This window comes from Anser brachyrhynchus, assembly GCF_964034855.1.
Source record: "Anser brachyrhynchus genome assembly, chromosome: 1".
NCBI lineage: Eukaryota > Metazoa > Chordata > Aves > Anseriformes > Anatidae > Anser > Anser brachyrhynchus.
In genome coordinates this window covers 147,563,199-147,587,754 of record NC_137694.1, presented here as the reverse complement: position 1 = coordinate 147,587,754, position 24,556 = coordinate 147,563,199, and the positions used below count along the sequence as shown (strand labels likewise).

The 24,556-nt window shown below is 43.4% G+C and overlaps 1 protein-coding gene across 1 annotated transcript in view; it reads right to left on the bottom strand.

Annotated features, from left to right (window-relative positions):
• The window catches only part of GAS6 (growth arrest specific 6), a 40,563-nt gene that overhangs the window by 6,232 nt on the left and 9,775 nt on the right, over positions 1-24,556 (bottom strand). Inside the window, exons 3-12 of the mRNA XM_080577058.1 lie at positions 19,719-19,743; positions 18,872-18,934; positions 13,816-13,938; positions 12,185-12,304; positions 10,069-10,194; positions 8,892-9,013; positions 8,110-8,228; positions 7,524-7,713; positions 2,280-2,444; positions 868-1,036 (exon numbers count right to left, since the gene is read on the bottom strand). Of these exons, the coding sequence (XP_080433184.1) occupies positions 868-1,036; positions 2,280-2,444; positions 7,524-7,713; positions 8,110-8,228; positions 8,892-9,013; positions 10,069-10,194; positions 12,185-12,304; positions 13,816-13,938; positions 18,872-18,934; positions 19,719-19,743 (1,222 nt within the window). The remainder of the gene's footprint in view (positions 1-867; positions 1,037-2,279; positions 2,445-7,523; positions 7,714-8,109; positions 8,229-8,891; positions 9,014-10,068; positions 10,195-12,184; positions 12,305-13,815; positions 13,939-18,871; positions 18,935-19,718; positions 19,744-24,556) is intronic.

Genomic DNA, 24,556 nt, shown 5'->3' with positions numbered 1-24,556 from the left:
TGCAGGTTCTGAGGACTCATCTCTGTGGAGTGCTCTCATCTGCACTTCAGATACTGCACTGTCTGTACATTGCAGCTTCTGAATCTGTGTGGTAAATGATGACAGACATCTGATACTCATTTATAATGGCACAGCAGAAAAATCCACATAATGGTGCATAAGAAGGCTTCTGGAGAGGAGAACTTGCACACAAAATGGTTGATGGTTGACAATTGTATAGGTTTACAAATACTGACAGTTGATCACACATATAAACAAACAGAATAAGCTAGAACTCAGAGAACGTGTCTCTCTGAGTGCTATATTAGTATGGCCAAGTGTGGTTTGAAACTATTACTCTAGGATAATTTCATTCAACTTCTATCAGTGATATGCTGAGTGTGTTTGTCCCAGGTGTTATGAATACCACCCAACAATTAAAAGTGAATCTGATCTTGGACATTTTGCTACAGGCAATGTAGATATTCTGTCCATTATAAACTCAAGATACTACACTATGGCTCTTAGCTCTCCCTGTTTAGGAGAAGACAGTGGTCAGGGCTGGAATCAGCTACGCTCTTGACAGAGGAACAGAGAAGCCCCTAAGGCTGAAGATGAGCTGGAGCCAGCCCAGGTGTGAAATGCATTGGTGGAACCACACAGAGAGAACCTCGTCTGTGCTGGCCAGGTCCATATTGGCTCTAGCCATCATACACAGGCCTTCCTTTGCTATGAACCACAAGTTCAGCTGATACCTCCTCATCCACAGCTGCCAGTCGCTTCTGCATCAATCAACACTGAGCTGGGCATGCATACAAGTTTCAAACTGTTCATTAAACAATTACAGTTAATGGCAGGACAACAGAAATAAAAATATGAAGTACTTACTGTAAGTAAGATTAAATACAGCAAAACCTCGACCAGGATAGAAAGACCCTCGTCCTGCTACAGAAAAGCACTGCATCCTTTCATTCATCCTTATGGTCTCTTGGATAGTGCTGTCCTCCCCATTCAGCCAGTTCCACGCTCGCATGCAACCATCCAGTCGAGGGTTTATCTAGGAAGACAAAGCAGTATCTCACACATTAAACTGCAATTCAGTGAAGAATGAGTGATTTCAGGTGCAGGGGATATTATGATATCAAACGTGGAAAACAAAATCCTTTGTGTCGTTGCAAATAGCCTTTGTGGCACACAACAGGTTGGACCTGATTCATGGTAGGTGGTGCTGTGTTCTGGTTTAAGTGAGGGGCGCCTGAGCCGTGAGATGGGCACCCTGCTCTGTGCACACCTTGTTTGTTCCAGCTTCTTGTGCCGTTATCCTGCACCAGCATTAAAATGTGAGGCAGCATGTAAAGAGAAGGCTCCTTGCAAAAGTACCTAAATCAGAACCATTATCCCAAATTAACTGAAGCAGACAGAATTAAGTGTCTGAGCCAGGATAAAAACTTCAGGAGTTTTTGGCACTTAATCATATATGGAGACCACACCCCTAGCTTAGCATTTCAGACAAGCATTGGCCCTGAATGACTTCCTGAGAGGAACAGAAGCCTTCCTCAGCTGCTGCACTCCCAGTCACGGAGCCACAAACTCGTCACCTTGTTTAAAAATAAGGGGATGCCAGTTTTGGTTTCAAGGTGCCAACTCCGTGTGTGGTGGACATTCAAAATAGCCCGAGCAGCAGCTATTTCAGAAACACAGCAATCATCCAGTCCCATCCAAAGGATGCTTTAACTTTCATTTGTGTGCTCTATCTGCTTGAATTAGGAAGAAGTGAAGAAAAACAGCCTCCTATTTTCCCTTGGGTCTTACAAAACCAAAAGAGTAAAAGCCAGGAGCACAAAGCTGTGATACAATACCCACAAAGCTCAAACCCCAGTCACAATGCAAAAACTGCCCTCCACACCAACCCAAGTCCTACTGGGCACAATGTTACCCTCACTCAGCAGCGTTTCCACTGACACACGAGGGCCACTCAAGATCTCCAAGCTAGCATGATCACCATTAGTTCCTAGGGCTCTGCCACATGCTCCAGCTTTGCTGTGTCCTAATTCTGCAGGCCAAGGGTGGGATACATCTCACCCAACCTTATCAATCAAAAAATCAGGAGTCTCACCTTTGCTACTGGCTTAGGCTCCCTCTATAGTCAGTGGAGAGAAATCTGTATCCAGGAGGTGATAATGCCACCTGTGTCAGGGCAGGCTGAACTGCTCTCAGGAGGGACCTACATCACCCCAAGAAAAGATGAAATCAAGCCCTTCAGGCATGCAAAACAATGTAAGTGCTGATGCTATACTTACTGGTAGAACAAGGTCCTTTGTTTTGAAAGGAATGCCTCCTACTGTCAGATTCAGCTGATACAGTCCTTTGTCTAGAGTAAACAGATCACCTGAGACAGCTATTTTCATAACTGCATCCCTGTTGACCTTTATAACCAAGCTTCTCTCGAGTTCTTCAACAGAGATCTGAAGAAGTAAAATTGTAAATAGATAATTTTAGTATAAAAAGACACACAGCCTCAAGTACAGGACAGACACTACTAGCAAAATCCCTACTATGCAGAAATATTTTCTGTCCCCAAGCCTCTTTGTTTACCTTTTAAGCTACATTCCACCTCGATATTCAAGTCTTTAGAAAGCAACCTGGAGTTGCCCTAGTGGCAAAGACAGCCCAGCTACTTCAAAACAGAAGCACAGATGAATGAATGAATGAACTACGTGACATTTGCAGCTTGCTCTAAGCAAAATCTAAATGCAGTAACAAGTTATTAATGAGAAACTTCCTATTGCGACAGCATGTGAAAGGAAAAGCCGGAAGGACAGATAAGAGGATGTCTTTTGTTGGCTCAGCGAAGGATAACACAGAAGCCTTCCAGCCACAACAAGTCTAGTCTTTGAGGACTGACCCCTGAAAAAAGAACAACAGAAGATGTTGTTACATTTGAGAGGGTAATAAAAATGTCCAATAGGCAATATTTTTTTCTCTCAGAAGGTCTCTGCGAATTTTACCTCCATGTCTCCCAAGAACTACTGTTAGGAAGATTATACCCCCACTAGAATGTAAAAAATTAGTTGTAATTTTTAATGGCATCGCTGTACTTGTGGTGTCACATGGGAACAATGATCTACGATGGGGTGCCTCGCTAGAAAGCAAGAGGCCAGGCTGCACAAACACTATGAAGCAGCCAACTGGACTCTGCTGCCGTGGGACCTGGCTTCTGCTGCCAACAGGACGTCTTGTGGCCGCAGAGGAAGTCACCTTCTTTCATCTTGCAGGGAAGAAAGGAGCACACATCCGCCAGTCCACAACCTTCAACACAGCCCTCCTTCTTCCCACCACATGGCAGATATCCCACCTACCCACTCATCATCTGTGCAGCTCTGTTCCCTGGGTATAAACCCAGAGACTGGGTTTGAAGCCCTCTGTCAGTGCGCCACTGAGCAGAACCGAGTACCTATTTCAGTGGCACTTTACACTTATTCTTCCCACAATTTCCGTGTGCATTTCGAGAGTGACCACCCCCAAACTGTTTCCATCATCCGTGCTGGGCTCTCTCTCTGTGGCTGTAACATAAAGGACGGCAGGGTTGAGCAGGTTTATACCTGGACACTCCCTTTGGATTGCAGTCTGTGGTGATGAAGATAAAGGAAATTTGAGAGTTGAAGAGATTATTCACAGAATATCAACCTTCTTCCTTCTCCTGTGGGTTCCAGTGCAGCCTGGTTTATGCTGTTAAAACACTGCTTGCATCTGATGTGTTGCTCCATGCTGTATCCTCTACGACATGAATTTACTTGCCCTAAGCGTGCTCATTTGAAGCAGCATCTGCACCGCTGCTCTGTGTTCAATGGAGACACACCACCCAGTCTCAAACAGACTTTTTTTGGGAAAAGGCAGGCTGCAAAGTCCACTCAGAGGGCGGGGAACATTAGCAGCCCAGCAGCTACAGCCAAACTGCACTAGGAACACTGGCTATCTGACTAAAGACCCATTGGGGTGCCTGTATCCTGAGGCTCCTAGCACAGACCGTGGGCAGACACAGAACAAGCAGGAACGGGGAACGGGGAGAGCTGGCTGCAGCAAAGCCTGCGGTGCTTGCCCTGTGAAGGGCACCTTCAACCTGCAGGGCCACCAGGGCTTCTACAATTTTACTAGATTGTATTTAAAGCATTGGCATGCATTTTGATTATATGTTTAAACAGATAGCTTCTGTTCTTAACTGCTTCTGATCGTTAATATACAAAAAAACCACACCACAAATCAGTGGAAACTTCCACAGGAGAAGGGGTTAACGCCCCTTAACAAATGCCAGTTGAGGAAATTACATTCTGCTTGCTTCAAGCTGCCCTCTGGCAGTTTCAGCTGCGGCTCCTTACACCCGAAGCTCACTGGTGGTGCGCCACCAGCGCCCACAGACCAAACGGGGAAGCCTTTCGGCTGCGAGCAGGCTGCTGCAGTTCTCTCCTCCTGCTGCGAGGAGCAACCAGCCGCTCGCTGCCTGCCGCAGTCTGCGTGGAGACTCCCAGGTGGGCCGGTCTCGTAGCTCAGTGCTCCCATACAGTGTAATCATACAGGCAGGCAGCTTTGTGTGTTGGACTCCTGCCCTGGCTAGCTCACAGTGCACAGCCCTGTCTGCTTTCAGCTGAGAAGCAAGCGGGCAGCACGGCGACGGGACCGGGCTACAGGCAGCCGCAGGGTGAAAGCCAAGTTACAGATCTGCTTGCGATTGCTTAACCTCCAGCTTGGACATTTAACAGTGCACGTAGGTTATTATCTGGGCTAAACATACTGTCTTCAGTCTAGCGCTAAATTAAACACTGAAAAGAAGACAAAACGGTAATTTGGGGGGGGAAATGCAAAACAAACAGAAAGCAAGTGCATTCTCTACTTTCACCAGTTCTTATGTGACACTTCTTTCGGCTGGATTACATTTACAACGCTGTATTAAAAGCTTTTCCTGAGGCTTGCTTGTTTGTGCTTTCACTGCTGGGAATGATCACTTAAAAATAGATTAGGCAAGATCAACACCAGAATATACCCAGGTAGAAATGCTGGCCTGAACTTTTGAAAATGCCTTCACATTTTCATAAAATGATGCAACTGTTGTTCAAGAGACCAAAAACTTGTGCTTTTTATTGTAATTTCCTTTTAAATAGCCTTTTTTTTCCCATCTCCTGAAAGTTAAATTGTAAAATTACTGTTTTCTCCCAACACCTACAAAGTTACCATCAGTATCTAGGTCTAAGAAAAACTAAGGGCTTGATCCTGTGTACACGGACACCCAGAGTAAAGCTCCCAAATTGCACTTGAGCGTGGACTGTGACCTCTGAAGGTTTGGGTTATGTTTCACAGAAGGTGAGGTTGAAAAGTACACAGAAGTCCACACTTGAGGTTCAAAGTTGTATGGCTCAGACTTATTGATTAAATGGTATTTAGAGACAGGGCTGACACTGGATGTTAGGCAGAAGAGGACAATACCTGCAAGGTGGAGGCAAGGGGTAAGACACCAGAGCAGAGAAAGGAGCACCCAGCAGCACCCCAGCAATGCAAGCAGCATCCCAAGCCTCTGAGGGGAGTCAACCATGAAGCAAGGAGACTAAAGGCTCCTTTAGTTCCTTCTGCCTTCAACCAGTATTAGGCACAACATCACAAGTTTAGCTTTGGGGGATGTCCATCAGAGCAGACCTGCTCCAAGCAAGCACTCCACCAACCATTTTTTAGTTTAAAGCCATTCCCCCTTGTCCTATCACTCCACTCCCTGACCAAGAGTCCCTCTTCAGCTTTCCTGTAGCTCCCTTCAGGTACTGGAAGGCCGCTGTAAGGTCTTCCTGGAGCCTTCTCTTCTCCAGGCTGAACAACCCCAGCTCCCTCGGAGCTTTCTCCTTCATGGGAGAAACCCTGGGGTAGAGTTTCCAGGGGACATACACAATCTCTACCAAAACACACACGTAGTGCGTTGCTGCAGCAACTCAGCCAGGCAACTTCTTAGGTATGACGGTATGTGGGGATAAGAGCCCTGGAACTGATGGCTGGCAGGAGACCAGCAACTGTACTCACTGCCTAAAAATGATAATTGCTTTTATCATACTGCCTTCTCTCCCTGCAGGAAGCAAACACAGCCTTTGCACTGTTTACCCTGTAACTCCCATGTGTTTGAGCATTTTTGTATTATTACTTGAAGAAAGAAAATACGTTTCTGGTATCTCTCCCACAACCAGTATGGGAAAGTTTGTCATTACTTCATAATGAGGTACAGCACTTAACAAGTTTACACTCCTATGTTAAATGGTTTGGCTTGGTAATAACAGCTTTTTGTGACTCATCTTCTATTACCATCCTCCCTGTGCAGGCAATTACAATCACCGTATTTCAAATTAGCAGGACAAATCTTTAATTTAGTAAGAATTGCCTCAAGGCTATTCCTACCTGCCAAGATACAGCATGTCACACGTTTTATCTACAGCTTTGCTGAATCTCTACAGCTCTCCATTTGGAATCTAAAGTTGTTTCAGTGACAGTAAAGGAACTGAATTAAACATCACCTCCTCTGCTGGAAATATTACCAAATGTCAGTAGCTGACAATGTATGCACTCAAGAACTTCTTTATTTATACATTAGAAACAAATTTTTTCCCACTGCGCTTTTTTTCTTTAATGTATAATTCTGATTTTAACGCTAAAAAAAATTAAGCAGAAAATGACTCACAGTTACCAGCATCTGTATTTGTCTCCTGTGTAAGTTAACCGAGAAATTCCCACCCACTGCCCAACAGACACATCAACTTAAAGGCCACAGATCTAATTAAATAAGACAAGAAGAAGGAGGGGGGGAAGGCACAAGTGAGAAGATGCATTCTCCAGACACCAGAGACATTCTGAGAGAGAGCCAAGAACATGAGTCCTTACAAGCTCCAAGGTGCAGTGCGTCTTCTCATGAGACTGCTGGGATTATTTTGTTAGCAAGCAGAGATCTGCACAGTTTCTAATAGACCCCAATATCTTTCCAAGGGAAATGGAGTATTTTATTTATAAGCAAACCTGAAGAATATAAAAATATATACTGTAGCATAATAAATTTGTAAAGGTTCAGAGCTGAGCTCTGCTACTAAACAAATGAACAAACAAAACCAAATACGCACACCATACTCAAAACAAACCACCCTTGGAGACTTCCTTAAAAGATCTTCTGCTTGCTCCCTGCCAACGCTGCCCTGAGGACATTTTCTCATACTAACATAAAGTCAGCTCAGCACTGCTGCATCTTGGAGGCGCTGTGTCTGTTTATGGTAGCATCATGCAATCCAGTGATGTTGCTTAGTTTTGCTGGACATAAAGCATAATTCAGCTTCTTAGGAAAAACATCACGTTCTCACCTTATCATGGATAATGTACCGGTGTGCAAGCGGATGCTCTGACTATTGAATGAATAGGTTGGAAAAGCATCTTCTCAAAAATATGAAGACACACGAAGTCTAACTATGCTTAACAGGGTTCAGCAGGAACAAGAAATGACAGGTAAGCTCTCGGAAGTGGTCCATACTCACCGTCTGCCACATGCCATGGTTGATAAGTGGTCCGCTGCTGGTCACGCGGCCTATTCCGTTGTATTTCAGCTGCAGCTCTAACCGTCCCTTGCGCAAAGCCAAGACTACCCATGTGCTGTCTTGATGGCCTCCAGCAAAGAAAAGGATACCTTCAGGATCAAAGGTTCTAAAGTCGAACTCAGCCACAAGTCTGACCGCACAGGTGTCAAGAAATAAATTAAGTTATGCAGAGTTCAAAAACCACAGAGTACTTTCCATACAGATAGCATCAACTCTAGTAGCTATACAGCTCTCTTAGAACACACTAGCTTTTAATGCACTCTCAAAAGCTTAAGCTGTGAGGATGGACCTTAAAATGGCATCGATAGTAAAAAATACATTATTGTGCTTCAGTAATTATCTTATGAGCTCTGTGGTCAAGACTGCCTTTCCCAGTTACTGGTTTGGATAATGTTTCCCGTAAAGTACTCCATAACCCGAACAACTAAACATGATCACAGCAATACTCGTTATTTTAATGACTTAACTCCATTGCATGCATCAAAGCTGGCCAGCACATTTGACTGTCCTTCAAAATTGTCCTCACCTTGTTGGTTGTTTCCTTTTAAAGCGCAGTCTGATGACAGGAGTCCCACTGAACATCCTCCCCAGGTACAAGGACTTAACGCTTTTTGCAACAGCAAAAGGCACACATGGTATTATGTTCTATAACCAAAACACATTTTTGAATGCTTATTCTCCTCACACAACTGAATGAGAATCAAGCAATATGCTTTCTTGTCTTTTCTCAAACTTATAATTACTCTACATATAGTAGGCTAGGGCACTTTAATGCTTATACTCTCAAAATACTGCTGCTTTGGTCCTGAGAACATTTCCTTTTTCCTTCCCTCCTATTCACCTTGGCAGAATGCTTTCCTGCTGCAAAATGAGATCACGCTCACAAGACACAGCATAAGCTTTTCTACTGCATCTTAGCGCCTGCAACATGAGATACGCTAAGAACTTGCTCTTGGTTGGCTTATGCAGAAGCAGCCTTTGCCACTGAAGCCCATCCACCTCAAAAGCCTGGACCATGGAAGTGTAAAGTGCAAGTGATGCTTCTTAACTTGCTCTTTTTGGAATGGGGACAGGAGGAGCATGAGAAGAGAGACTACGAATAAACATACTCCCATAATGGGCCAACAAGACCCTTCTATCTTTCCAGGAGAGCTACTGTCCCCAGCACACGTGGCCTTGGCCCTCTGACTCCCACCTGCTGGTCTCAGCTCAAATGGCTTTGGTCCAGATCTTCATCCATTATTCTCAGATGCAGTGTAAACTGAAGGTCTGTTCTGCAGTTACAGCAACGAAGGAAGACTAACGTACCTCACACGTATTCATGTCCTGGGAAAGTTTTACTCCCCCTCTGCCATCACAGTGACAGGTGTAACTCCCTGGTGAGTTGACACAGGTCTGTTCACAGAGCTGTTGTTCGCATTCATTTATATCTACACAAAACCAGCAAAGAAAGGAGAAAACAGCCGTTGGGTTTGTTTGAACATTAATTGTCTGTGGAAAAAAAGAGTTATTAGTGCTGTTTTGTAGCACTTTTCACTTGAGTGTGCTCAAGTGTTCCATAGCCAGTACCTACCCTATACCACATCTTTACAGGAGAGAAGAGTTAGCACTAGCATCTGCACAAACCTATTTTCACACACAGATTCCTGCTGCCCAAACACACTCAGCGAGTAGGAGGGCTGGATGCAGAACTCAACTCCTTATCTGCTGGTTCAGAGCCCTGGGCTTTACCTTCCAGACAAGATTTCCTCTCTGAAGGCCCCTTCTGCTACTCCTGTGCTGTCTCCTGCTCCTGTAGCTCAGGTTAGCAGGGGCCGCTTGCTTCACTGCTACTCACCAGATGGATCCTTAACAGACAAGTGAAAACTGATTTTGTCACTCGGCATTTTCTTAATCCTTCAGCATGTTTTTATCCGCTTCACCAGCAAATGCAGGGAAACAAACTGTGATGGCCCACAGAGATCTTTTCAGGCACAGATAAACACGTAGGGCCCAGTAGGGCTGGTGAGTGTGTGATTCTAGTCAGCGCATTAACTTAGACAAATGACAAGGCATAATGCTAGTTTTGGAATGCTTTCAAAACGTACTCAGTTGAGAAAGCTTGCAGGCAGTGCAGCCAGCAGAGCTGCACATGGTTCCAATGCATATTAAACTCCTAGTTCTGAGTAATACCACAAGACAGGTTTTGACAGAACAACAGCTACTGCCCTGTAACTCTTCTTGTCATACAAAGAAAGACAGCAATATATACAGATGCTTCCACCAAATCTTGTACTTCTCATAAATCCAAGAAATCTCAGTCATATAGTCGATTAAAGTCATCAAAAATCACTGCAAACTCAGTGTGTTGCTCACAACTAGTGAAAGGCAATAAGGAAGATTAAAAAATGTTTTTTACTGAAGTCTAAAGTTAAATTTCTGGTCACTTTTTAATAGCTTTAGAGCACATAATAAATGTTAATATGCTGTTATTTCATGAGCTTACCATCACAAGTCTTTCTCAACTCATTGTACTTGTAGCCTGCATCACAAAGACACTCATATGAGCTTATCAGATTTTTACAGCGAGCTTCTCCACAGATGTCTGCTGATGCTGCACACTCATCTATGTCTGCAAGACAAGCAATTAAACAACACTACTTCAGATGAGTATAATCACTTCAATGTTTGCACCCAGGAGTGGGCTCAGAGTCAAGTGATCCCTCTATGATTTTGGTAAATCAGAAACCAGTATCTTTAAGAATCTACCTTTATCATTCAGCTAGCTATAAGGGATGACTGCAGGCTTTCAAGACCAGCTGTTACTTCTTTCTCTAAGCCATCAACCACTATTGGAAAAAACAATGCAAAGCAAGCCTAGAGGAAAACCATAAAACAAAACAAAGCAACCCCATGAAAAACCAAAAAACCCACTCAGTTCAGGGGGCTGAAACTGTGGGATAAAAAGCAGCCATCAGGAAATTAGGAAAAGCAGTATGTTTTTTAATAAAACACAGAAGCAGCACTCAGTCTGTGGAAAAGCCAAGATTTCTGCAAACAAGCAAACAACTCTGTTTTTTCACACATTCACAAAACTGACATCCAAATCTGCTGATCTGTAGTGGTAAAGGGGAATTGAGGCAGTCCAGATTGTCACAGAGAACAAGTCTTGTTTAAGAGGTGTTGTGGGGTTTCACTACAAAGGCAGGCAATGGACTGGAACTGGAGGCCCATAAAACAAATGTTTTCCTAACATGTTAACTAATACCCAGCAAAATCCTGGTGTTGTCAAAACATTCGCAGTATATTGAGAGTTTCATATTTACTTTTGCTTTCTATTACATGTTCAGACTACAGTTACACTTGGTGATTTTCCCACATGTGAGAGAAGTAATCTATCTCATATGCTGTGTAACCTAGCCTACAAATCAACTGGCAAACATAATGTTTTAGTGTGCACACCTAATGATAGGAAAAAGCAGGAAGAAACTGTCAAAATGTACAAAAGTATTAAAATGCAATGACACATCACAGCTAGCATTAGTCATATCTGATATTAAGATCAGCTACCTGATGGCCACACATCGGATACAAATCATGCATGCTATGTTCACAGTGTTCTTATAAACAGTACTATAGTAACACACATACATGCAATAGCAACTATAATTGCAAGCCCACTTGCTGTCCACCTGTTCATGCCAGCTGGCACGAGGGGGCAATTCAAAGGTGATGTTGGCTCACCTGAGCGGCTGTGCGCATTAGAAGCGGATACCATGTAATCTGTACAATCATCACTTTAAACAGTGGAAGTGGCACAGAAGTAAAATCCTGCTCTTTTTTTTTTCTGATAGCATTAACAGGTTGTTCAGGTCAGGTATACAAATTGCTCAGAACTGTGTTATCGTATCCGTAAGAGTTATATACACAGACTTGCATGTTTGTCACGAGACAAAAAAAAGTGATCATTAATGAGTCTATGTCTCAGCACGCAGTTTCTCAACACTTTTAAATGTCAGTTGCTTAAGCTCTGGATATATAAATTCATTCCACCATTTCAGGCAGTTATTTCAGATCCTTATTCTCCATTCCCAGATGCTATGTAAAATAGTTGCCTGCCTTCATTAGGGCCTTTCTGCAGCTATTAATATTTAGTGGCAGGGAATTTATCTGTCTTTATCTACCCCAATTCATTACTTGCAGCTGCACATATCCAGATATAGAAAAATAAAACAAGAAGTGCATAAAATAAAAACAAATATCTCATATACCACAACACCATGAGACTGGAAAGATGCATAATGATGCATCCGGGCAGCCCTTCCTCCTCTCAGCGTCGGGATACAGGGACCAATCAGCTACACCAATTTAGCACAACACCAGCCACAAACCCTGGTGAATCAGGGCTGTGTTGAGACACTGGAGAGCAGCGTGGTGGGACCACTGAGGAACCCAGGCACTTAGTACTGGCGTGAGCACCCAGTACCATCCCAGCCCCAGCAGCTTCCCAGCTGGGGCTGGGAAGTAGGAGGGGACTGCTCAGCACAGCCCAGCTCTCCAACGTACAGTCCCAAGTCGCCAAGCACCAGCTGAAGCACACTGAGAGGGCCAGGAAAGCTTACCTTCACATGTTTTGCTGTCTTTAAGGGTATAACCACTGTAGCATGAGCAACGGTAGCTGCCGAGCTTGTTGAGACAGATCTGGTTACAGCCACCGTGCTGCACTTTGCATTCATCAATATCTGCAGCAAAAGAAAGTATTGCAGTCAGCTTTTCACCCCTGCATCTGACCTGGGGAGTGAGAGTGGGGTAGGAGCTGGGAAGGAGAAAGAGCAAACAAGAAACACTATCACATCTGAAACTTGATGATTACAAAATGTACAGAGATTTCATTCAAACATTTCAAGTGCATCAGCTCAAGTTCATTTGATAATAATAGAAAAGGCAGAGAACAAACTGTAACTGAGTACCTCCCTCTCAGTTTGGAGAATGCACAGAGTATCTTTAGCCACTGTGGAGGTGAAGAAGAAGAGTTTGTTTACAGAAGCAAACTACTTATAACTAGCATACTTTATATTGTAACTAACTTTTAAGATGATACAATGGCATGTAACTTTGGGGTGAAAGCCTTAAATACAAGAAAGATATCCTCACTACTACTGAGAGTGAAAGAACACACAAAATTCCAAGTTCACAGCTGTCGAGTGCGGTGTGCTACACTGTGCTCCACTGAAGCAAAAGCCTGTTAAATTGAGAGCATGGATTTCACCCTCTATGTGCCCTACCTGCTTATGATGTCCTGTTTGTATATGGAACTCCAGAGTCAGCTGATTGGTAGGACAGAAAATTTCATGGCACTTTGCAAGAAAAAGAGGGGGTGTGCTTCAGACTGACTGACTGCTGAGCTCTCAAGCCTGTTTGCATACTGATGGATCAGTATACAAACTTACCAGCATACAAACTGCCTCAACTGCTTAAATAAGCTGCTTGTGAGTGATCCTGTAACTTCTCCACAATATTCACATCAGAAATACAGTGTGTGGATCTCCTGCTCTCCTGGTGGCCACAAGTCTGGACTGTCTGAATGTGATTCCTGGCAACTACTTAATTTTGGCAGGCACAAAAGCAGTGGCCCTGACAAGAAGACTTGCAGGCAGAAAAAAACAGAAAGAAGATAACAAGAGGAGGGAAGGAATGTCCTGCACAAACATTCTGCCTGAATATTCTCTTTGGAGTTGATGGGAATACACAGTGGGACGCAAGTGGACTTGGAATAAGATCCCACTACCGAGGAGTCTTTAACAGACTAATTTCACCAGTTTGTGCATCAGCAGCAGAAGACTCCAACTGTGTGCTGAAAGTCTCTGTTCCCGTTGGAGAGGAATGGGAATACGGGCCAGCTCCTCAGGCTCTGCAATTTGTCATCTGTTACATTGGGGTTAATGGCACCAGTTGAGGTGCCACTACAGCTTAATTTCTGCTGCCCCCTTCAGAGGGGTGGGACAGAAAGACGGGGCATAACCTCTCTGATTTCTTTGTCAAGACTATGCTGAAATCCATTAAAGTAATCTGGAAAATGTATTCAGGCATAGTTATATGATTCCCAAAAGCACAAAAACATGAGTTGTATATAATGCAAGTTCAATACCATGACTTTTGAGTTGGGCAGCACAGTATCAGTGATCATTTGAAAATACAGCAAAAACCAACATATCGTTGTTACAGATCTGAAAGATAACAAAATGTATATTACCTTTGTCACATATTTCTCCCTGCCAGCCACGTTTGCATTCACAATAGAAGTCCCCCTTGAGATCTTCACATTTGACAGTTCCCTCTTTGTAACAAGGATCGGGAGAACACTGGTTTGGCAAATCTGATTTACAGAAGGAATAAAAACAAACAAAACAAACAACAGTGCATAGAGGTCAATAATGAAAAGGTGTTTCAACCTTATTAAAAAACAAGACCCTTAAACACTAATGGGAAATCACTATCAGAAATACACCTGGGAAAACTGGAAGCTAATGCTTATTGCTAACATGCCAAATGAGCTATGCCAGGAGCATGCAGTGGAATTCATTTCATTGCAAAGGGTAGTGAGCTTCTACCCCCATACTTGAAGGGCACATCCTGAAAGAAAAATTCAAAATAGCTCTTTTAAAATCAAGTTAATTCTACTCTTCCTACTTCTGGTGAAAATAGAAAGAAGGCAGCAGCTAACCACTCAAAGAAGGATGGGTTCTCTTTTTGTTTACTTTTGGTAATTTAACTGAGGATCTCACCAATGCTGGTAGATTTGTTGTTAGGAAAGGTTTGTATCTGAGCTATCCAGTTCAGGCTTTTCTATTACACTGAATGAGAACAAAAAAGAAACATCAATGTCTTAACAGTGTAAGAATTGCTAAACACTAATTCAATAGCTAAGTGAAGGAAGGAACAGAGGATTCCCTAGTCCCCATAAAAAAATGAGTTGGCAGGTCTCGTATCTCAGTATCTGTTATATGGGTGGTCTAGATCAGTGATGTTCAAAAACTATACGCATATTAACTGTTTCCACAACCTTAACCAGAAGGAGCAGCGCAGAAGCTCCTTCTGCAGACTGCAAAGCTCACCTAGTCAGAGGGTCTTTTACATACACCCTCCAAGAAATGGGGTTCAGGAGAGATGAGGCACCTCTGCAGACCTTCTATACTCAGGTCAATTTCAGTCACAGTCCAGTCCGTCATGAATGCCAGCTTCTACAGAGAACATTTGAACCTAACGAGAGCCTCAGCAAACCTGAATGAATGCATATTCACACTGGGGCTGACCTCTCACACTGCAGCGGTCCCAAGTCACTTGCTCTCTGTGCACACCACCACATGAGATGCATTGGATAAGAAAGTCCTAAGACATGAACATGTGATGTCCAGGCTTTTCTTCTGATGAAAAGATGTGGATGTTTCTTGTGCCTGACCAACTCTGCCAGAGTGGGGCTGGCATAGCTACAAAGCAATGTTTCTACCAGTCCTTTTGGTGCATGAGACCTTGGAGTTGTCACAGCTGCAGCAGCAGCAGCCTTTTGAAGAAGAATTACTGTCATTAGCAAAGCCTTCTACAATCCTACAGTCTTGGCAACACATCCTTACAACTCAGCAGAAACCCAGTTCAGCCCAGACAAAAGGAAGACTTTACAAAAAGCGGAGCTGACAGGTGAATTTAGAGCACCTAATTAACAGCAGCCCTCTGCGTAGGGCCAAGAACTATGTCCAGTGATCAGCCAAAATATATCAGCTTAAATGACAAATCATTGCACTGTCTGCCTCAGATTTCAGTCACAGAGATTGATTGAGGTTGTCAGGGCCCTCTGGAGGCCACCAGGCCCAAGCCCTGCCCCAGCAGGGCCACCCAGCGCAGGCTGCCCAGGCCCATCTCCAGGCGGCTTTGGAAGGCCTCCAAGGAGGAGACCCCACAGCCTCTCTGGGCAGCCTGTGCCAGGGCTCCTCACCCGCACAGCACAGAAGTGCTCCTGGGGCTCAGGGGGAGCCTCCTGGGGGCCAGTTTGTGCCCAGGGCCTTTTGGACTTCTGGGTTGTGTTTTGGGCAGCTGTTAAGACTGGTGTTATGTTGGACAGAAAAATAAGAGAATATACTCTAGGGTTGGATAACATTTATGTTATAAATGTCAGGAAAAAATAGACAGATTCTTACCACGGGCTGCACTGCACATCTCATTAATACAACCCCAAAGGACGGCCTTCTCTACACTACATGAACATACACTGTTTCTAAACCTTACACTCTCACTGAATTACCTGAAGGCTGAAGTTAGCAGCACATTAGTGCTGCAGGTTATCCAGGTGACCATGGAACACTAATTTCTTGCTTTCCATTTATCACAATGTACAATATAAAAGTTTTTGCTATTCCTTTCTCTGTAGAGTATTGACTGGCAATGGCTAATAGAGTAGGCTGAATCAAGCAAGACGAAATAGAGGAAGAGAAGAAAGAAGCTCTATAAAAGACCATATAAAAAAATCACAAATATCCACAACTGAAAGAATATACATTTCTGGATGTGATTTCATCCAAAATATAGCATGGCTCCAGACATTCCATCACTTCAGCTTCAGCCCCTAGCTAAGGGGGTTGAACCATTGAATGCCATTGAACAGGTAAGAATTCATCCTGAGACTCAGCAAAATGCTTTATGGTGGACAAGGAGGAGAGAACCAGAGGGCTGATCTGGGATGGAATGTGACCACAGTCCTGCCAAAGAAACACATATTCTCAGTATTTCATCTGGACCCTACTGCCTGAGAAAACTTTTCAGGAAAAGCATGCATACATAAGTCTAAGAGCCTCACAGAAATAATCATCCACCCACCGCAACCAAAGCCTAATTACCTTTCTTCCTCACCACTCTAGCTGTGCAGAGCTGGTGCAAAGCCACAGACAAGGCAGACTTCAGGCCACACAAAAGACACCACAGCCACGTGGGCTGCCTGCAACAGCACCTGCCAGAATAGCCCCAGGTACACCACTGCCCAGCTGACACACCACTGGGGGTGTATAGCTCATAAATTGAGACAGAGAATAGAAACATAAGCTCCATTTCTTTAAGTCCATATGGAAACAAGACTTCACCTAAGTACATGGACTGCTGCTTCCAGTTCATTATTCTGTATTCTGAACTTGTATTTTGGTATTCATAAATGGTGCAAATTAGAAATTCATTTGGAAAATGCTACGTCGTGAAAACTATGACACTCACTATTAAAAAACAGACACTCACAACATAACAAAAATCTTATTGTATTTTTAAGGTCAGATGTAAACTCATTTCCAAAAAATACCATAGCATTTTCCAAACTCTTGCAGAACCAAATCCCAAATTCCTAGCTGACCCACAACACCTCTTTTAGAAAAAGATCCAGTTCTGCAGACCAAAATATAGGTATCTATGTGTAAAGCAAGTATCTAGGTGTGTAGCAAGTGTCTAAATTGTGACTGCAGTCAGTGGAGATCTAGTTGGTACCATAAACAGTCCATAAAGTGATTCAGCTCTCCCTAGAGCAGCCACAGCTTTGTCAGTGACATCACCCTAGCGCTGCCGACTACAGATGAACTCTCCACTGACTACAACGGGACCTACATCTCATGTAGGTACCTATGCTGGGAACACCTGCATCTACCTGTCTGAATCTGCAGCTGAACCCTACCTGTAGCCCCGACCTAAAGATCTTGCGAGACAGAGAATCCTCAAATGCCCCACTAAGCTGCCTAATGACTACCACTGTTAAAATTTGTACCTTATTTCCAGCATAAACTAGTCTACTATCACCCTCCAGCCCTTGGGTTGTGCAATGTCTTTGTAATGCCAGATTAAAAGGGCCTTCTACTACCTTGTTTTGAGAATAGAAGATGAATGTTAAGAAACACAACACTTAAATGTGTCTCACAGGCACAAGCCCAAAGAGCTACATAGCCTTTTTGGCAGCATCTGTGAAAAATAAGAGACATGCTGGAATCAGCTAAGCACAAAGTCTGTAATTCTTCCAAGCGCATTTCAGGCTCCTTCTCCTGTGAATTAACAATGGCTAGCCAAAACTCAGCCACTTAAAAATATTTTAGTATTTTAATGGGGGAAAATATTATAATTTTATTGCCAAACCGCTGCATTTCCAATGGACTGCATCCCTAAAAACAATTATTCAGCTTTCATTTTTTTCAATGCACAGAAAACATCATTGCCCTTTAGACTTTTGTTTCTGAAACACTAATCAGTTGTTCAGAGTAAGTGTTCCCAGTTGATACCACCATTTTCAGCAGCAGCTCCCGCCTTTATGCCGTGCATAACACAGAAGCAAAAGGAAGCATCCAGCCTCACGTCCCACTTGGAGCTAGCTTGCACACCACGCTGGTACTTCAGGTCCAAGAGTTCCCAGTTCAGAGGACTCTAACATCTGCCTAAACATCCTGACTAAATCCTGATCCTGCTTTGGTAGAGTTTGGTAGAGCTGGTATGAACATAAGACTGATCAAACTTGATCGTAGTAAAAGACTGAACCACAGGGGTAAACATGAAAATAAATACGCACGCACATGGTTTTCTCCCCATCTTAGCTGATCTGCTTCCAGAGCGTATTTAGAATCTCTAACAACAGAATATTTATGTGGTTTGTATCTTTAGCACTGCTAAGCTCCAAGAGGGAACTGGAAAGGTCTTAGCAGAGTTACTGAAAATCCAATCTCTGGTGTCAGTGATGAACAAATATCTCTCTCCCTTCTACACAGATATCAGATTGACTTCTGGATTGATCTGGATTTTTAAATGTTGTAATACTTAAACCACAACCACACAATGAGTGAAAATGACCTGCTTACTTAAAGTTGTCAAAAGCCTGACACAAACTTGGGCTTGACTGTAAGCTTTATTTAAGATTACTTAACAGGGGTGAGCCAAAGTTAGCATTCAAGAAAAAAGATGAAAGGCCAAGCACACAGTACAACCTTATGGTAAATCCTATTCCTTGTCACTCTTGCTTCTCAGTCTATTCAGACCTTGAGAAACTGGTGAGAAAGAAATGTCTTGCATCACAAAACACCAAACTACTGAATGATGAGTGAGTGAAGGCAATAGCTTCTACAAGCAGAAAAGCCTTGTTTTGTTGCTCACATAGAACAATCAGTATGGAGTGTCAGGCACAGGGAACAGGAAGAACATTACTAAAATACTATCCGAAATGTAGGTAACCGAGCTGGTTCCACTACTTCAGGTATAATGAGAGAACATTTAACTACAATATATGAAACAAAAGTGCTTACTGTGAACGCACGTAAGGAAATCTGGACTTCTTGTATACGGCGACCCATATTTTTGAATACAAGCTGAAGAACAGAAAATGAAATTGTCGTTATTATAATGACCACATGGCAGCTGTTCAAAGCATGCAAAATGATAGCTAGCCTGCTGATGTTTCATTAAGCAAGGTTTTGGAAGGTGAATGCAAAATCTATGCAATGTTATAATCTCCGAAATGCCTTAAACTTCTTAAGTTCATAAAAATATTTTAGCTCTGATGTACAGTAGAATTATAAGCTATCTGAGGGGAATAATCATTTTGCCAGAGCTATGATGATTCTAAAAGCATATTAGTAGCTACTCAGATTTGACCTATTAAATCTCTTTTGAATCTAAAAAGCACATGGAGCTTTGTAAAATTATTGGCAGTACTGATTTGAAGAGCTATGTATTAAACACAGATAGAAAACAGTATGGTGGCACGACTATGATACAGCCAGTAGAAAAAGCCAGGGGATCAATCAGTAAAGGCACTTTTTAAAATAAGGAGATTAGTTAATAGCTAAACTAACTAAGAAGGGGAGAAGATAAAAGACTAAATTATTTACTAATGCTGCAAGCAACAGACAATAAATGCAAGATCAACATTTTAACATGCAGAATCTCTGTATGCAAATCTATATGTAAGTGAAAAACAGCCCTCAAAATCATATCGGGAATGCGGAGTCTGTCTTAAAAGTTGGAAGTGCATGCTTATTGCAGTCCCACATCCACCACTTTCCTCAGCAGAAGCTTCAGCTGTGACACACTCCAGTGTTAGGCACCACATACCAATGCTGCCACAAAGTAAAAGTAAAAGCTGCTACTCACCCAAGTATTTCGGGTAAAAATATTCCTGTAGGAGGGAAAAAAAAAAGCAAAGATTTATTGAATAATATTTGTTTCTATTGTCATTCTACTAATATTTAACAGCTGCTGTTAGTTTGGTGGTCTTGCGTGGCAGTTGTTTAACAAGATCCAAACACAAACATCCTCATTTCTTTTATTCAGAGCCAGAAGAAACACAGTGTTACAGACACGGTTTGTCCCATGGGAAAGGCGAGAAGCATTATTAGCTCCAGCCTCAGTGCATGGCCAGACAGCTGACCTGTCGCTAACACGAAGCCACTTACGCACTGTCCCAGAGGCAAAGGTGCTCACCGTGAGGTACAGGGAGGAAGAGGGATCTAGGGACACAAACCAGAGGGAAGGTACAGAATGGTTTAGTCACCCCCTGCCTCCTTGGGGTCCCTCTGCTGCTGCAGAGCACAGGCAGCACCGTGACACCGTAACCACTCAAATAAAAGGGTATGCCTTGCTTTTACAACAGCGAGCACCCTACTAACAGCACCCACTGCCATGCTCCCCACTACATCTCCTCATGGAAGCTGGCCGCCCAGAGAAGGGAGTGCGGAGCAGCTGCAAGCAGGGGGAAGGCAGAGATCAAAGTACCATGAAAGTATTCATCCCGTTGAGACCTTGCCAGCCATGGGATTGCTTGCACCAGCACAGGGCAAGAACAGGAAAATGCAGCTGTGCTGCTTGGAAGGGTGGGAGCTTGGCCTGAGCTGATCATTAAACTACGTTCTTAGAAAATGTGAAAACTCATCACCTTGAAAAAGGTTACTTTCCGACTTCACTTCAGATTGGATTTCATGATGTATAAGGCACTAGTTCAAGGGCTGTTCAAGTTGTAACTGAGGCACGCAATGAGGGAAAATTCATGGGTTGCATCAGTGCTTAACTTTTTTGGTTAAATTAAGCCATTTCTCAGCTAATTATGAAACTGTATACATATTGTCATTCTCTTTCACACAAGATAAGCAATTTCCACAAAACACCGTATCTGCAGTGAGATCGGGACAGTAAATATCCTGTATTCTACAAAATTAATTTTGGCCATACAAGTGCAAGATTAGAAACTATTTTATTTTCTCCTCTTACTACAGATGTTTGGATAAGCTCATGCACATATACAGACATGTACATGCCACAGCAACAGACACACACTGCGATTCTATTTGACCTGGACAGTCTAATGAAATCAATTGGTTGACAAGGTCGTATAAACTAAAAGTTTTGCCTTACTGTCATCCTCCAGAAAAATCAATCACTTCTGGCAAATACGCTCCGGTTACTGAAATGCACCATGCAAATATTCAGCTTAAATCATGAAAACCTCTATAAAGAAGCAGTAGCCCATGCTTAACTTAATTTTCAATTCCAACAAGAGGGTAATAGGCTTAGCATCCTTTGAGGCTGAGCTTTGTAATATCTGGGTTAACAAACCTGAGTGAGGAGCTCAGAAGTCACTACATTCCTAATATTTTTTTCATCATTTCTCCTTTATTCAATATACATCACAAAAATGTGCAGATGTATTTAGAAGCAGGAGCCTTCATATGCATGGCTGCCAGCCTACCTGCTCAAAGTCAGTGATGTCAAAGGCAAAAAACTCAATTTTCTCCTTTATCTGTGATGAATGAGCTGAGTGCTGGAAAAGTTGTATAGACTGTATTCTTATAGGAAAGACCAAGGTAGCTACCTATTTTCATCACACAAATAACCTTCCAAAGGCAAACTCAGAAGACATTGATTGATGCCAGTTTGCTGTGTTAGCAGACAGAATACCCACAGAGCCTCTGCCATTGCTCCCCATCTGCTCAAACAGCAGCAGAGTGAAACCCCAAGACGCCGTGCCACCACGAGCTTTCATCAGGCAGGCAGCAGAGGTAAGCAACTTCAATGGGAGGCTATTAGCAGAAACTTAGCCTCTCTTTCCTTATCTTCCTCATTCCCTTATAATTACACAAAGCTACTTTCTGATCAGTAACACTTCTCCAGATCTACAGGACCTAATACTATATAAATAATACTACTCTATAACAAAGCAAAGTGATCACAGGTTCTAACATTCCTCATTCCTGTGTGATTAACTTTTCACTTTTCTCCCTAATCAATTTTCATGACAACAGGCTTCTGGAAATACAACAATGTATTTCCATTCAGCCAAAAAGATTAATCAAAAATGAAGGATGAATAATCTTCCACCTTGGGAAAAGGAACTTGCTTAAATTCTACGTAGAAGCCTCTTTAAAACAAGCGAACAAGCAAACAGCACTGATCAGAAGATTGCCCGGTTAAAAATTCAGCTTGTGCCTAACTTGCACAGAAAGACAGCCAGACTTGCATTATTTCCAGTGTGAGCACTCAACTCTACAATGCCTTTTCAGACTTCTGCGCTGTATTAAGTCTTAATGGCCCACAGATGTCGGGGAAGATGAAATCCCTCAGCCCTGCATAGATCAGGTCCCTGGTAAAAGTCATCTTTCCTCCACCAGAAGTCTTCGTTTCTATTTTCAGGATCCAAGAAAAATGCCAGGAAAAATGCTCTGAGGCTTGCTAACGAGAAGTCTGCTAACAAGAAGATTCCTTGTAGCTATTTGGCCAATTTCTCAGCTAGTCACCTTATATTTCAGGCTCACCAAGCATCTCGACATCCAGAAAGGCACTCAGGATTCACAGGACCAAAATGCAGGAGAAATTGTGAGACAGGGAAAAACATTTGCCTTTCCCTCCTGTGCTGATCTCACCAAGCTCTCCAAGCACACCACCCAGCAGTAACACCTCAGTGCCGACAAGAGGAAGACAAAGGTGCTCCCGGCCAGTGCCTCACAGGAGCGCCAACCTCTGAAAGAGGGCAGCCCTCGAGAGAGGCATTTTCGACAGCTCCAGCCTCCCTCTGTGCCTGCCGCAGGCAGAAACACCTCCATGGACTTCCACCCCTGCTTCTGGTGGCCCCACGCACCCTCACTGCCACGGGACTGGGATCTCAGATGCTTCAGTTTTCAAGGGCCTGGCCCCTGAAGACCTGCAGCGTGCAGGCCCACATGCAGCGAGGGTTCCAGGTGACGAGCCGTCTGCCACCAGCAGCACAGCTCGGCTGAGGCCTCAGGTCGAGAGGGAGAAACAGCAGACACCAGGAATTGCCTCACATCTGCAAGGCTCCAGCCTCACAGCCAAGAAGAAAATATGGCACGGGGCCCGTCCCTCCAGACAGGTTCGTGCCTGCTGATTGCAGCTCATTTCAAGAGACCTTTTCTTTCCTGTCCAGGAGGCAGAGCTGTGAGATTTAACAGATTTAAGCACTACAGCCCCCACCCTTGCCACACAAACACAAGTGCATGCTACAGAAGTAAAGACACACCTTTTGATGCATTAAACACAATGCTTGGGTTCCAGCATTCAACCGTAGTGCAAGACCTAGGCGTGCACACTTTTGTTTCAGGGTAGAGTGACACCAAACAGTTTTTCAGGGGGCTAAGAAGTTCCTCTCCCACCCACATCCACAGCTAGCCTATAACGCAGTCACTACAACACTTAGTGTGGGTATCTAAAATGAAAAGAGAGCGTAAGTCTATAATGTCTGCAAAGAGAACAAAGCAAGGCAAGCCACCGCCAACAAACCACAAAACTCCAGGTTGTTCAGTTTGCTTTCTTTAATTTAATTGAATTTAATTTTGTTTTATGTCATGTTGTGTTATTTCAAGTGTAATTTCAAGAGCAGTAACCTGAAGGTACGGATTTGTCACAGGGCTGTGGAGCTGACGGGGCAGAAGTACCAGAGTCAGTTTGCCTGCCAAAGGAAACCTACCCTAAGCTCACGATCTCTTTTCAGCTCAATGGCCAAACTTTCTCTTAGTGCTAAAATCCAAAAGTTAGTGAAATTATACAGGGTATGCGCTCGTCCTGCTGCATTTTTAGAGAAGATGGAAGAACACGCAACCAAACAGCCCTTACATGAGTCACGGTATATAAATAGCCCTTCTGAAACCATAACAATGACCCTGTCTACACCAGCAAAATGTTCTCACTATTGCTTAAAGCAATTGGCAAGGCTGGGAACCTCAGCCAGAAGGGCCTGCCAACTGCTTCTGTTTGTTTTGTTTGAGTACCAGGTCAGGTAATCCCGATCGGGGCTGAACCTAATCAAAGCCTTGTCTGAGCTGCTGCAGCAGCAGATAACCATCTACACAAGGACTGCGGCGCTGCCGGATCTCACCGACTTGCATTAGCAATGGTAATTTCTAAAAAGCATTTGCTTAGTGCAGACAGGCTGCTCAGTCTCTGGCAACTCCCAAGTTGCTGATATTATGGAAAGCAGAGCTAACAAAAGCTACACCAAATTCAGGCCTCCTTCAGACACTGTAGAGAAGCATGGAAAGGCACAAGTCCAACTAATTTTGCCTTCGCAGCTCTGCTTTTCAAAGAAAATTTGCCTCCAGAAATAAAACGCAGAAAAACAAAGCCTGTGTCAGAGCACATGGCTTTGCCTACCAGCACAAAATTTGTTTTCAGCACAACCGCTGCTTTTGTAGAGCATTTGCTGAGTAACTTGTAGCTGACGTGCATGTCATGTCAGCTCTTAGGCTGCAGTGACAGCTCCCACATCATGCCCTGTTCTCATCTCCATATAGTGACTCTCCTCATTTCTCCTTTCAGTACTGGATGTTTGACATGGGCATGGCATGACCTCTTTGTTTATAAATACACTTAGTGTTTCCACGCTGCAAGCCTGCAAAGAAATGGCCAAACATAATTGTCTATAAGTTATTGTTTAACTTGGGTGTGCATTTATACCAACCATTGCTTAACTGCTATAACTTGGG